The sequence below is a fragment of the Eleutherodactylus coqui genome, chromosome 6, assembly GCF_035609145.1.
Source record: "Eleutherodactylus coqui strain aEleCoq1 chromosome 6, aEleCoq1.hap1, whole genome shotgun sequence".
NCBI lineage: Eukaryota > Metazoa > Chordata > Amphibia > Anura > Eleutherodactylidae > Eleutherodactylus > Eleutherodactylus coqui.
The window spans coordinates 115,455,139-115,470,771 of NC_089842.1; the positions used below are offsets into that span (position 1 = coordinate 115,455,139).

The 15,633-nt window shown below is 45.2% G+C and overlaps 1 protein-coding gene across 1 annotated transcript; it reads left to right on the forward strand.

Annotated features, from left to right (window-relative positions):
* The first annotated feature begins 496 nt into the window (after positions 1–496).
* Positions 497–14,966, forward strand: LOC136632497 (nicotinamide N-methyltransferase-like). The gene is made up of 3 exons (XM_066607426.1): positions 497–712; positions 9,186–9,393; positions 12,819–14,966. Exons 1-3 carry the CDS (start codon positions 565–567, stop codon positions 13,246–13,248), a joined length of 786 nt encoding a protein of 261 aa, XP_066463523.1. The 5' UTR covers positions 497–564; the 3' UTR covers positions 13,249–14,966.
* The last annotated feature ends 667 nt before the right edge of the window (positions 14,967–15,633 follow it).

Below are 15,633 nucleotides of genomic sequence, written 5' to 3' on the forward strand. Positions count from 1 at the left end.
TGGGAGCCTCAGATGCAGCCATGCATGCTGCCCTTGACCTTCCCTATCCATTTTTGTGGTGTTTTCATAACTTTCTGATGTTTTCTGGTGTTTGAAAAGTCATCAGCTATGCGGAGCATCGGTCCCATACAAAAATGCTCGAGTCCCCCATTGACATCAATGGGGTTCGTTACTCAAAACGAACTCTCGAGCATTACGAAAAGTTTGACTCCAGCAACGAGCACCCAAGCATTTTTGTGCTCGCTTATCTCTAATCACAGCTCATTTCGGTTCTAAGAGAGGGCCCAGTACTTGAACTCCTACCAATGTAATTCTTTTATAATTAAAAGTTTTACGTCGCTGAATAAACTTTAAAATCACAGGGTGTTTGCAAAGCCTATGAAGTGCAAATACAGCCGCAAGCATGAAAATAAAGTAATTGCCCAACATGCCTCCGGTCACACATCCGTCAGAAATCATCTGGCATACCGTGAATGACTAGCATCATAAGATCTACCACATTCTCCTAAATGGTTTATAAGGAAGACATTCTAGAATTTCTTCACAGCACACAAACCAGTGACAATGTCTTACACCATCCTTAAGAATTATTTTTCAAAAGAGCTGAATATCAAAGAACTTGTGGAGAGTCACTTTGCTCATGAAGATGTCAGCATCATAAAAGAATCCATGTGTGAGCCCATGAAACGACTACATGAAGTGTTTTCTTCAGGTCTGTATAACCAAAATGCTTGTGAACACTGGGACATATTCATAAGGAGAAAATATTGGTTTTCTAAAGTCTAGTGAATACAGTACATAGAGCAGGGGCATATCCAAAGACAGTGTAGCAGTTGTATTCTAACCTTATGAACTCCATTATCTTTATGTGCCATTTAATGGAAAGCCTGCATAGATTTTGAATGGAAGCTTATTAGCATCTTATGGGACTAAGATGTACAAAATCTCCACAAAAACAACAAAAAAAAACCTTATTAAAATACAATTACACTAAAAAAAATCCTATAAGTCATGAATAGAGATGAGCGAACATACTCGGATAGGCACTACTCGTCCGAGTAATGTGCCTTATCCGAGTACCGCTGTACTCGTGCAGAAAGATTCGGGACGCGCTGCGGAGCGGGGAGCTGCAGGGGAGAGCGGGGAGGAACGGAGGGGAGATCTTTCTCTCCTTCTCTCCCGGCCGCTCTGCCCCGCTCCCCGCTGCGACTCACCTGTCAGCAGCGGAGCGTCCCGAATCTTTCTGCACGAGTACAGCGGTACTCGGATAAGGCACATTACTCGGACGAGTAGTGCTTATCCGAGTACGTTCGCTCATCTCTAGTCATGAATAATATACTGACATTCAAGTGTATAATTATATCACTAGAATATTTATATGAATGGGAACAATACATCAGAATTTCAATATATCCATTGGGTGTCATGTTTATTATGGAAGAAGCAAGAGGGCATTTTCAAATTCCACGAAGGAAGCATATGACAAGTGCTTATACACTTGAAAAATCATTGGAAGTCCTATTTTGTACAATTCAAGAATCATCCATTATATTCTATGGGAGCGTTTGAGAAATGGATCGCATTTGCATGCCATTTGAGAGCAATCCGTTTTTAATGCATGTTAGTATAGGGACAACATGAAAAAAAAGAACTAGGAAGTGCATAGAAGTAAAAAATGTGCATGAAAAACTGTAAAATGCATGTGAATAATCACAAAAATGCATAGTAAACACATTCAAATTGCATTAATATTGCACGAAAAACAGACAGTTTTTCACTTGCTAAAATTGCACTTGCCTGTGTGAATACAGACTGCTTTCTATTAATGTTTTGACACTTGAATTAGCAACTTTAATAAGTTTATAGGTTTGCAGGTCAAGATGATGACCATTGCTGAGGAGTAAGACATTGTTCAGATTTCTGTCAGCTCATTCTGTCTAGGGCTTCCGTCATAGATGTTCCTGGACGGAACCAGATGAAATCCATTGAATATATTGAAAATGTATGCGCAATGAATGTAAACATATAGACCAACAATGACAATGTAGCCATACACAAAACTATCTATATGACATCACCAGCTACTCGTGAGACTGAAGTCACAGGGCAACCAACAATATTAAAGGTTGTCAGTAGAGATGAGCGAGCGTACTCGTCCGAGCTTGATGCTCGTTCGAGTATTGGCGTGTTCGAGATGCTCGTTACTCGAGACGAGCACCACGCGATGTTCAAGTTACTTTCACTTTCATCTCTGAGACATTAGCGTGCTTTTCTGGCCAATAGAAATACATGGAAGGCATTACAACTTCCCCCTGCGACGTTCCAGCCCTATACCAGCCCCATGCAGTGAGTGGCTGGGGAGATCAGGTGTCACCCGAGTATTAAAATCTGCCCCGCCCGCGGCTCGCCACACATGCATTCTGACAGAGATCAGGGAAAGTGCTGCTGATGCTGCTGCTGCTATAGGGAGAGCGTTAGGTGTTATTTTAGGCTTGAAGAACCCCAACGGTCCTTCTTAGGGCCACATCTGACCGTGTGCAGTACTGTTGAAGCTGCTTTTAGCAGTGTTGCACAATTTTATTTTTTTTTGTATATCGGGCGTGCAGACCATTGCGTCCTCAGTCTGCAGTCATTTTACTCAGTATAGGGGCAGTACTGGTGAGGCAGGGACAGTGGGAAAGGTGAAAGAGATATACTGTCTATATAGGCAGTGAGCTTTTTCAAAAAAATTGGGGAAAAATACTATATTTGGGCTGCCTGTGACCGTCTTCAGTGAACTGAGTGTCTGCTGGGGGTAGTAGTCCTAATTAATATGCAGAAAAGCGTTACAGCAGGCTTGCGCAAAATTGTTTGCTGGCTCTGCTGTGCCCGTGATAGCACCAGAGGGAAACAGTAAACATAATATACGCTGCATACAGTATCTGTCTGCTGTTTCAGCTCACCATTTAAAAAAAGGGAAGCCAAATACTTAAGGCGTACCACTGCCCTTTGACGACTTGACTGCTTCTGCGCTGTGAATTCCACTAGCTCAGTCCTACGCACCTACGTCTCACTACAGGCGTGCGCAAAATTGTTTCCTGGCTCTGCTGTGCGTTCCGTAAGCGAAGTCAGCCTCCAACCACAGGCCAATAAGCGGCACATTTAATTACAGCATTCTGTTTCTGCTCTACTCGTAATACACCATGCTGAGGGGTAGGGGTAGGCCTAGAGGACGTGGACACGGACGAGGACGCGGAGGCCCAAGTCAGGGTGTAGGCACAGGCCGAGCTCCTGATCCAGGTGTATCGCAGCCGACTGCTGCGGGATTAGGAGAGAGGCAAGTTTCAGGGGTCCCCAGATTCATCTCACAATTAATGGGTCCACGCGGTAGACCTTTATTAGAAAATGAGCAGTGTGAGCAGGTCCTGTCGTGGATGGCAGAAAGTGCATCCAGCAATCTATCGACCACCCAGACTTCTACGCCGCCCACTGCTGCAACTCTGAATCCTCTGGCTGCTGCTCCTCCTTCCTCCCAGCCTCCTCACTCCATTACAATGACACATTCTGAGGAGTAGGTAGACTCCCAGGAACTGTTCTCGGGCCCCTGCCCAAAATGGGCAGCAATGGTTCCTCTCACACCGGAGGAGTTTGTCGTGACCGATGCCCAACCTTTGGAAAGTTCCCGGGGGATGAGGCTGGGGACTTCCGGCAACTGTCTCAAGAGCTTTCAGTGGGTGAGGAAGACGATGACGATGAGACACAGTTGTCTATCAGTGAGGTAGTAGTAAGGGCAGTAAGTCCGAGGGAGGAGCGCATAGAGGATTCGGAGGAAGAGCAGCAGGACGATGAGGTGACTGACCCCACCTGGTTTGCTAAGCCTACTGAGGACAGGTCTTCAGAGGGGGAGGCAAGTGCAGCAGCAGGGCAGGTTGGAAGAGGCAGTGTGGTGGCCAGGGGTAGAGGCAGGGCCAGACCGAATAATCCACCAACTGTTTCCCAAAGCGCCCCCTCGCGCCATGCCACCCTGCAGAGGCCGAGGTGCTCAAAGGTGTGTCAGTTTTTCACTGAGAGTGCAGACGACCGACGAACTGTGGTGTGCAAGGTTTGTCGCGCCAAGATCAGCCGGGGAGCCACCACCACCAGCCTCACCACCACCAGCATGTGCAGGCATATGATGGCCAAGCACCCCACAAGGTGGGACGAAGGCCGTTCACCGCCTCCGGTTTGCACCACTGACTCTCCCCCTGTGCCCCAACCTGTCACTGAGATCCAACCCTCCTCTCAGGACACAGGCACGACCGTCTCCCGGCCTGCACCCACACCCTCACCTCCGCTGTCCTCGGCCCCATCCAGCAATGTCTCTCAGCGCAGCGTCCAGCCGTTGCTAGCGCAACTGTTTGAGCGCAAGTACGCCACCACGCACCCGCACGCTCAAGCGTTAAACGTGCACACAGCCAAATTGATCAGCCTGGAGATGCTGCCGTATAGGCTTGTGGAAACGGAGGCTTTCAAAAACATGATGGCGGCGGCCCCGCGCTACTCGGTTCCCAGTCACCACTACTTTCCCGATGTGCCGTCCCAGCCCTGCACGACCACGTCTCCAGCAACATTGTACGCGCCCTCACCAACGCGGTTACTGCCAAGGTCCACTTAACAACGGACACGTGGACAAGCACAGGTGGGCAGGGCCACTATATCTCCCAGACAGCACATTGGGTGAATTTAGTGGAGGCTGGGACCGAGTCAGAGCCTGGGACCGCTCACATCCTACCCACCCCCAGAATTGCGGGCCCGAGCTCGGTGCTGGTATCTGCGGCGGTGTATGCTTCCTCCACTAAACCACCCTGCTCCTCCTCCTCCTCCTACGCAACCTCTGTCTCGCAATCAAGATGTGTCAGCAGCAGCACGTCGCCAGCAGTCGGTGTCGCGTGGGGTGGCAGCACAGCGGTGGGCAAGCGCCAGCAGGCCGTGCTGAAACTACTCAGCTTAGGAGAGAAGAGGCACATGGCCCACGAACTGCTGCAGGGTCTGACACAGCAGACCGACCGCTGGCTTTCGCCGCTGAGCCTCCAACCGGGCATGGTGGTGTGTGACAACGGCTGTAACCTGGTGGCGGCTCTGCAGCTCGGCAGCCTCACGCACGTGCCATGCCTGGCCCACATCTTTAATTTGGTGGTTGAGCGCTTTCTGAAAAGCTACCCATGCTTGTCAGACCTGCTCGGAAAGGTGCGCCGGCTCAGCGCACATTTCCGCAAGTCCAAGACGGACGCTGCCACCCTGCGGACCCTGCAACATCGGTCGGTTTAATCTGCCAGTGCACCGACTGCTGTGCAACGTGCCCACACGGTGGAACTCTACGCTCCACATGTTGGCCAGGCTCTATGAGCAGCGTAGGGCTATAGTGGAATACCAACTCCAACATGGGCGGCGTAGTGGGAGTCAGCCTCCTCAATTCTTTACAGAAGAGTGGGCCTGGTTGGCAGACATCTGCCAGGTCCTTGGAAACTTTGAGGAGTCTACCCAGATGGTGAGCGGCGATGCTGCAATCAGTGGCGTCACCATTCCTCTGCTATGCCTCTTGAGAAGTTCCCTGCAAAGCATAAAGGCAGACGCTTTGCGCTCGGTAACAGAGCCGGGGGAAGACAGTATGTCGCTGGATAGTCAGAGCACCCTCCTGTCTATATCTCTGCGCGGTGAGGAGGAGGAGGAGGAGGATGAGGAGGAGGGGGAAGAGACAGCTTGGCCCACTGCTGAGGGTACACATGCTGCTTGCCTGTCATCCTTACTGTTAAGGTACATATAACCACGGACACGTAGTGCCTCAAAAACATCCCCCTCCTCCTCCAACAATGAAAACATTCTTTGCAAATACCTTTGCATTGGTCCGTCTGGTGGCAGTCCAAGAATTTCACCTTTACCGACACAACAAGAGAGCCCCCCCCCATCCCCCCGCCACGGTCCACTTAATGCTGGCCACATTCCGAAAACCAACTAAATAAAACCGCGTCACTAGGTCCGCAGTCGCTACCACATTCCCACCAACGCTGTTACTGTTAAGGTACATATTACCAGTCTGACTGGGGCATGCATTTTGGGCCGAAGCACACCTATATTGTATGTGATGTTAGCTCTGCTGATCAGGGCACTGCAATGGGATACATTTATGTACCGCCAATGGGTTCCAGGGAGCCACCCATGCTGTGGGTCCACAGGGACTTCACATTAGGGATTTGTACCTGCCAGTGTCTATGTATTAAAAACCCCGGTCAGACTGGGGCATGCAGTGTGGGCCGAAGACCACCTGCATTTAATCGGACGTTACCTCAGCTGTGATGGGCAATGCAATGGGATATATTTATGTACCGCCGGTGGCTTCCTGGGACCCGCCCATGCTGTTGGTCCACACGAAGTTGTAATTGCATGTGTCTACTTCTAAAGAACCCCAGTCTGACTGGGGCATGCAGTGTGGGCCGAAGCCCACCTGCATTAAACCTGACGTTACCTCAGCTGTGCTGGGCACTGCAATGGGATTTATTTATGTACCGCCGGTGGGTTCCAGGGAGCCACCCATGCTGTGGGTGCACACGGAATTCCCATTGCAGAGTTGTACCTGCCTGTGTCTACTTATAAAAAACCCTGGTCTGATTAGGGCATGCAGACACCTTGACAGAATGAATAATGTGTGGCACATGGGTTCCCCATTGCTATGCCCACGTGTGCAGCTCCTGATGGAGGTGGCACAGGATTGGATTTCTCATTGCTTCTGTACAGCATTGCGGGCTATCGCCCCGCCCCTTTTAAAGAGGGTCGCTGCCTGGCCCTGCCAACCCTCTGCAGTGTGTGCCTGCGGTTCCACCTCATGGCAGACGCACTTATAAATAGACATGAGGGTGGTGTGGCTATGAGGCCAGCGTGTGGCATGAGTGCTGCTGAAGGCTGGGCAGGGACACTTTGGTGTGCGCTGTGGACACTGGGCCATGTGCGGGGGTTGGGCAGCATGTTACAGAGGAGAAGTGGCAGCGGAGTGTCATGCAGGCAGTGATTGTGCTTTGTTGGAGGTAGTGTGGTGCTTAGCTAAGGTATGCCTTGCTAATGAGGGTTTTTCAGAAGTAAAAATTGTTGGGAGGGGGGGGGCACTCTTGTCGCTATTGTGGCTTAATAGTGGGACCAGGGAACTTGAGATGCAGCCCAACATGTAGCCGCTCGCCTGCCCTATCCGTTTCTGTGTCGTTCCCATCACTTTCTTGAATTGCCCAGATTTTCACAGATGAAAACCTTAGCGAGCATCGGCGATATACAAAAATGCTCGGGTCGCCCATTGACTTCAATGGGGTTCGTTACTCGAAACGAACCCTCGAGCATCGCGGAAAGTTCGACTCAAGCAACGAGCACCCAAGCATTTGGGTGCTCGCTCATCTGTAGCTGTAAACATTTTTTTCCCTTCCTCAATGTTCTGCTAGAGTGAGACTGGAGGAGCGAGAGAAGCTGTTACACTGCATATACATGCATTTCAGTGAAATTAATTCATTTTTAACCTTCTGCCTCTCATAATTAATGATTCAATGATGCACTCTTCACTATTTTCTGTTTTCTGTTGGATGGCACCGCCTGCTTCTCTGCACGGTAACATCAGCTGGTTCGGTAAGTTATAACAGTTCAACTGTGAAAGTGCTGAACTTTTAAAGTAAAGTAAAATATATTTTTCTTGCCTGCAAAACTCCTAGAGAGAGGACTCATAAGAAACTAAAATTGAGGATTTGTGAGCATGTTAGACAATGTACACATATTTCACATTGCTTTGCGCATGATAATAAGTGAATTAATTTCAGATTGAAATATTACAAATTAACCAACTACTTCAAAGAACATGAAAATAAAGAGAAGTGTATTTTTCCCTGTTTTTCACCATAAATCACTATATAAGATGTCACTCCAATTTGTAAGAATGCTCCATGTGTCCTGCAAAAACCATTATTTGGATACACCAAGTCGCAACAATAAAAATTCCCTTTGCAATTCAGTATTCCAGAATGGGAAGCATTGCTCTGGTCATCGAGACCTAAACCACCTTGGTCATAAAAGTGACTGTAGCGTTGAAGTGTCCCGTAGGGTAACCCCAGACATATGGCATACGCTGAGGAGCTGAGAGGGCAAGATGCTGGTTTATCATAGCGGCACTTACCACGCTCCTTCCCGGAGGGGATGCACACAGCCAAGACTAGGGCAGCATTGGGCCTCTTCCGGACAGCCCTGGCATAGGAATGCCCAATAAACTGAGGAATAATAGTTGTAGTTATCACGAGTGATGCCCCCATTCCTGTACCCCCTGGCATGAACATTGGCAGGGAAAATAAAGGAGCCACAGAGAGTAGTATAGTACCTCAGGTCCCCGTGAATGGTCAGGGCCTGGAATCACTTTTACTTGAAACTATAACTTTAGCGATGCAAGGCACAAATGACAGGTTTGAATAGTGCAGGAATTAGAGTATCTAGAGTACCTCCACATGGCGGACTCAGGCTCAGGCAGCCAGTGTGTGACTAAATAAAAACGCGTACCTCCACTCAGCGGGACTTCAGGACACTTGAGTGGGAACAATGACTATAGACTACCTCCACCCAGCGGTCCCAGACTTCAGAATGCACAGGCGTGACAAACAAATGATTGAGTACCTCTGCACTAGGTATTGGAAGACTGAACTTGCTCTCTGCTCACTCTCTCTCTCTCTCTCTAGGGGCTAACTTACAATTCATGCTGATTCTTGCACTCAGGGAACCTCTCCTCTTTTTCCATCTTCAACATGAGCTCTGAAGGTGCCCCTATGTGCCTCTGTGTTTTCCCTCTGGTGAAACTCAAGATGGAAGACAGATTGAAGACCCTTTCCCACTCTCAAGCTCACATTTATACCTCCTCTCACACCATGTGACAGGATAGAATGGATACTTTTGCAGAGCATTCAGCTCACATTAGACATTAACCCATCACACACTGCAGCTGTGCAATACACATAGCAGAATGACAAGATATTTTCTGCACAGTGTATCAACACAAGACATTACATGCATGACATTATGGAGTTGGCCAGGAAAACATATACTGGGCCACTACAGTATAGTAACTAAAATCTCTCTGCTCTTCTCATCCAACGTCATTCAACCACAAATCCATTCTCTATCGGGCAATTATTGTTTTCTTCTCTTTTGTACAGGACTGGTGAAAGGAAACAGAATGCTTGAATCGAGTATTGGGGGGATCATCTATCCACTCTTCCCAGCCAGCAATTGCTTTAAAGAAATTCACATCATTGATGTCACAGATGCCAGTGTCAACCAATGCAAGCAATGGTTGGAGAATGGTGATGAAGCCACAGATTGGTCATTTGCTGCGAAATTCGTTAGTCAACTGGAGGGCAACGAGTATGTGAGCTTATTTATGTAAAGTTGGAACTTGGGTGCAAAGCAATTTATAAACACTAAAGATTCTTACTCCTATTAAAGCAGTACAGCAATTATGATAATCCTGGCCATTCTAATTATCCAATAGTTCCCTATTACAGTAGATTGCTATGTCTACTATATGGTCCTGTAGAAATATGGGAAGAAAGGGAGATTGCAATTTACCATGGCATATCTCAATTAAATCACCAATGACAAAAATAAAAGTTGCACAGCCCCAAATTGATAACAGTAGATGTTTAGGCAGACCTATCTAATGTACATTAGGAGCTCAGTGCAACAGCCTTTTCTTCTCTCAAAGGAGTACTTCATCATCTTTTTGGCTATATAGTGCAGTGTAGGCTATTATTAGACAATAAAATGCATATGTTCTTGTATATGATTTGCATACACCAGGTTTAGTGGGTTGTCTGCAATCTTGGTCCATTCTAATTCTCTGATAGCTTCCCTAATACCTCCTACATTTCCTATGAAGAAGCTGGCTTTACAGAGACAAAAGAGGTAGAGTCTCATTACACTTTACTCATTTTCCGTTGAGGAGTCCATCATAAATGCAAGAAACATTACAAGGGGTTGCTTATATTTCTTTGGCTTTTTCTATTTTTCCTTTTTTAAGACATATAATATTTTTATCACATCAAAGTTTATTATTTTGCGTCTGATCTATATTTCATAGTTCTATCCTGATTATTATTTTTTCTGCAGATTTGAAGTAAACCTGGTCTCCAAATGTCAAGACAAACTTTAGAAAATAACAAGAAAAGTGATCTCGACTCTTTGCTACACTGTGTATGCTCCTTTCTTTGCTTCTTTCAACAGGAATATTTCCACGCCCTTTCCCCACTCAGTCCCAGTGGTTAATAGCAAACAACAGTTCCGGTAGCTTGGGCTTTGAGAAAAATAAATTCCTGCTTTATTTATACGTTAGTGCTCTTACATCAGGACTTCAAGGAGCACGCGTATCGATTAATTTTGAATTAATCAAAATGCGTTTTCCATGAAGTCCTGATGTAAGAGCACTAACGTATCAATAAAGCAGAAATTCATTTTTCACAAAGCCTAAGCTCACGGATCTTTTGTTTATAAAATAACGCTTTTTCTAAATCACACATTAGTCGCTAGTTGCTTTGTTTCAGGGTAGGCCATGGATAGTTGATCTGAGGGAGTGCACAGCTTGGGATCCCTGCAGATAAATCCTAAAGACCTGCTGTCAGTATGGTTTGTGCGAATGAATGTAAATTTACATCATGTGGATGTCATGGACTCAGAAACTCCCTCTGTGACATCATCAGCACTCCTCCATGTAATCATGGAGAGCTGATAGGTCGCCACCAGCGTTCAGGTCTTCCATTGTCTGTGATCATTATAAGAAGTGATAATACATTGCAGTACAGAAGTACTACAATGTATTATCAGTGTTATCATAACAATGCAGGTTCAAATGTAAAAAAACACAAATAAGAAAAAAACTTTTTTGTGCACTTTTCGCTCTATGTTTAAAAATAATTTAAAAACTCACATTTAGAATCATTGCATCTGTACAATAATTTGAGCACACTTTTTATTCTGCAAAGCGAACACTATTTAAAAAACAGCAAAATAACAGCCTACATGCTTCTTAGTTCATTTAGTCTTTGAAAAAACACAATAAGAGTGATCAGAAAAGCCATACATACCCCAAAATGGTGCCAATACAAACCACAGCTCGTTTCACAAAAAACAAGCCCTCCTAGAGCTATGTTGATAGAAACATAAAAAAGTTATAGGACTTTGAATGCAGCAATGAAAAAAAAATCCAAAAATGGGCTTTTATTGAGCAAAAGTGGAAAAAGCTAAAAAAATATATACAATTTTGGTATTATAGTATTCATTCCAACACTAAGAAAAAGGTTATATTATTTATACTGTGTGATTAACACAAAAAAAAACACAAAAAACAATGGCAGAATTTAAGTATTTCCTCTCCTTGCCCCCTAAAAAATGTAAGAGAAGTTAGACAATACATTTGATAAGTGGAAAAAATCGTGCCAGTAAAAACTTTAACTTGCCATGCAGAAAACAAGCCCTCATGTGGCCATGCCTACAACAAAATAAAAAAAGCTATGGCTTTTGAAAAGTGGAGATGAAAATCCCCCAAAATGTGTTGCATCCTTAGGAACAAAATAGGCCACGTCATCTAGGGGTTAAAGGAGTTTTCTGGGTTGGTGTTGACTGCTGTGTCAGTGCCCTCTGTCAGTGCTAGAACTCAGTGTACAGAATGGAAGCAGATAGGGCAGACCCTGTGTAGTGGCCAGCATAGGCACAGCTCTCATTGATTTTAATGGAAGCTGTGCCTACAATTACCACTGCCGGCCTCTACACAGGAGTCGGAGCTATCAACTTCTGCTTCAGATCCTGTGTTTTCACATTGACAGGAAGTACCGAAACAGCTAATCTGCTCTGGCCCTCAGTGGTGGCTCCCAGTCATCAACAGTAATAACCCAGAGAACCCATTTAAGATCAATATGCAAAATTAGATCGGTCAATACTTCTGAAAGGCAGGTATGTGCAATTGAGTCTGTAATCTGCTACAGCACATCTCTGCTGCTCACCTGCTTGGGGGATTGTGGCCAAATATCAACAGCTCCTGTGCATCCACTCACCCCCAGCCCTCTACCTTTAGGGCTGACTTGCCTGTGCTCCAGCCCCCTTTCTTGGAGGGCCAGCATACAATCTCCACCAATACCCAACTGGCATCTGCTAAATTAGTTATGCTCCCCTAAGGAGGATGCCTAAGCAATTGGTCTCCTAGCCATTGTAACAAAGCCCCAGTTTTGTGCATTCATACTTTTGACCCATGCCCTTTTAGACTATTCTGACTTTAGTGCTAAATGAACTTTGCTCTATGTTTCTGGACTCTGCTGTTTGCCCTGACTTTCGGCTTGGACCCTGTATATGTACCTGCGCTGTAAGCCCTGGCTTCTGCTTGTTTCCTGATTACATCTGCAGATACCGTGCCTCGGCTCAATGCAGCATCAGCAGCCACACAACTGGGACTGTCTGTGTGAACATAGCTTGAGGATCCCACAGCTAAGACAGAATCCCACTTGCAGGGGTGAAGCATGAAAAACAAGAGTCCCTAGGTGCTACCACCTGAGATAGCCCACAGCCAAAATGGTGTTTGGCAAGATGGATGCACATGCATCTGCCTGACATAGTTCATTGTAATGGCCCAATAGGATCTGCAGAAAGTCCAGATGTTAAACTCCCATATCATTTGGGGGACAGTAGAAAGCTCATTAGCATTACTTTTATTTTTTTTTAATATCATGTAGCTAATATTGTTCTTAACATGAAATTTTTGATTTTTTTAAAATTATTATTATTAACTTCTAACTATTTTTCAGAGATGGATGGAAGGAAAAGGAAGAGCAAGTAAGAAGTGCAGTTAAGGGAGTCTTTAAGTATGGTCTACTTGACTCCAATTCAAAAAATTCAGTGGCCATCCCTGAAGTGGATTGTATCCTTACAGTTTTCTTATTCAACGTCATCTGTCAAACTAAAGAGGATTTCAAGCACAACCTGAAAATCTTCACATCATGGCTGAAAGTTGGAGGATACCTCGTCTTCATTTTTGCACTCAACATGACCTGTTATCGGGTGGGTGACCAGTTATTTTCTACCCTAACAGTAGATAACAAGTTTATAAGAAAAGTGATGACTGACACTGGCTATGTCATTGAGAAAGAGGAGGTCATACCTACTGCAAAAGAGAATGATCTAACTGATTATAAAGATATGGTCTGCATAGTTGCCAAGAGGGTGAGAAAGACTTAAAGGTGGCAGATATTGAGCTCTAATTTTTAGGCTCAAATGATTAACAACCCATTTCAATAAAATCATTGATAGTATTGATAAATGGAAAAAAAATAAAATTTGCAGGCTGGCTCCAAAAACCTGTAAAATTGCTACCTATCAATTCTCACAATGCTAATCAAATGCAATATAGATTTCCTAAATGTGCTTAGAATCATGTGGCTCACCACATAACTTATGCTTAAAACCCACCCCAACTAGTGCTCCCTGTAAGCGGCATGACAGCATAACCACACTGAAGTTTTGCCTACTTAGAGAAATTAGTTTTCCACACAACCCCTTTATAAATGTTGTACAGGAATGCCACAAAAAGACTACTGCCCATTAAGCCTTTGGCAACCCATCATTGGACACAAAAATGCATGTGCATAGGAGGAAAGGGGTGGAACCAAGAAGATTCCATGGGAGGGGCTGAACCCAACACTGCACTGTTCTTAACAGTGTTAGACTAACTACGGCCTTGCCCCCATTCCCCTCTGGTCTGCACTTGCATTCTCTCATCCTAGACCATGGTGCCATAAGCTGCATAGAGTGCCATCCAGGAATGTGCAATGTTTGAATCTCCGAGATGTCTTTATAAAATCTTGCGAAAGTCTTGTAGGGGGTTGAAACGCTGCGCATGCAACACCTAACTGAATAAACAACTCACATTGGGAGGTTATTTGGAGCACTGCAGTTCCCTTTTCTACTGTGTTCTAGGCCTTCTGGGAGGTCACTACTCTGCAATCCCCTGTAATTTTATTGTCACTTGCTACAGATTTCGTCTGATGCTTGGGACCACCAGGGAAACAGACATTAAAGGGGTTGTCCCGCGCCGAAACGGGTTTTTTTTTTTTCAAGCCCCCCCGTTCGGCGCGAGACAAACCCGATGCATGTGTTGAAAAAAAAAAACGGATAGTACTTACCCGAATCCCCGCGCTCCGGTGACTTCTTACTTACCTGCTGAAGATGGCCGCCGGGATCTTCTCCCTCGGTGGACCGCAGGGCTTCTGTGTGGTCCATTGCCGATTCCAGCCTCCTGATTGGCTGGAATCGGCACACGTGACGGGGCGGAGCTACGAGGAGCAGCTCTCCAGCACGAGCAGCCCCATTCAACACGGAGAAGACCGGACTGCGCAAGCGCGTCTAATCGGGCGATTAGACGCTGAAAATTAGACGGCACCATGGAGACGGGGACGCTAGCAACGGAACAGGTAAGTGAATAACTTCTGTATGGCTCATAATTAATGCACAATGTACATTACAAAGTGCATTAATATGGCCATACAGAAGTGTATACCCCCACTTGCTTTCGCGGGACAACCCCTTTAACTCCTTCACAGCCCTAGACCCCAAGAGATGCTGACCATAACTTTTTTACTGTGCTAAACCTTTATGCTGTTTAATACTATTTGTCTGGATGCTATGTGGTAGCTGTATAGCTAATTAGGGCTCTGCACATAAACGTTTATTTGATGCAGATCTGTATTATCCAACTAGAGGGAACAGTTCACAGGTTTCTAACTGCCCTGCTCACTAGCTACAAAGGCTTAGAGGAAACATTGCCTTTGATCTGTCTTGCTATATCTACCTACAATATAACAGTCATAAAACCTGTCTCATAAAAGAAATAAATATCATGTGATTATTACAATGTCATATAATGTCAATATAATAAAGCTTGCCTGAAATAATTTTCATTGATTAGTTTTTATTGTCATCTGTGATCTCCTGGGCTCACACGAGCATGTTATAGTAATATCTGTATACTATTGTATATATCTTTTCATATGTTTCTCACATCACCCTATACAAACACGTGTATAGATAGAAAGATGGATAGATAGATATTGGTGTATCTTCCTTCTTAGTAAATAACAGCATCTAAATGGTTAACTTATTGTATGCTGGAATGTACAAGATGCTTCTGTGACTCCCACACTTCTTTCCCAGAGAAATAGCTGTCCGAGATAGCTCTGGGACCCCCACTGCTGATAAGGGGAGCTACTCATTCCTCCTCCTTTGGATTCCTTAGGGCAAATGGTGCTATTAATAAGCCTAAGTCCATTCTCAATTAAGCTTTGTTTATAAGAAATCACGTGTTTTAGTAGTAACACACGCCTTAAGATGGTAACATGTGTTAGTCTTTATGAACTAAGCCAACCATGAGTTGTCATGACTTTAGGGGCGTGTATTTCTATTGCTGTGTCATTTGAGGAATATATATGTACAGTGATGCTATTAATAAATAAGAAATGTACTAATGTTGGCAAGCATTGTGTCAGACTTAGTGTGACTGTGTATGCATGCACTTCTCATAACCAATTTAGAGCAGTACAGTAAAGTAAGAGGAATATGATTTATTTC

Coding starts and splice junctions, on each gene's coding strand:
- LOC136632497 (XM_066607426.1), top strand. CDS start 565: ATGTCTTACACCATCCTTAAGAATTATTTTTCAAAAGAGCTGAATATC. Junction 713..9,185: donor ACATGAAGTGTTTTCTTCAG/GTCTGTATAACC, acceptor TCTTTTGTACAG/GACTGGTGAAAGGAAACAGA. Junction 9,394..12,818: donor AGTCAACTGGAGGGCAACGA/GTATGTGAGCTT, acceptor ACTATTTTTCAG/AGATGGATGGAAGGAAAAGG.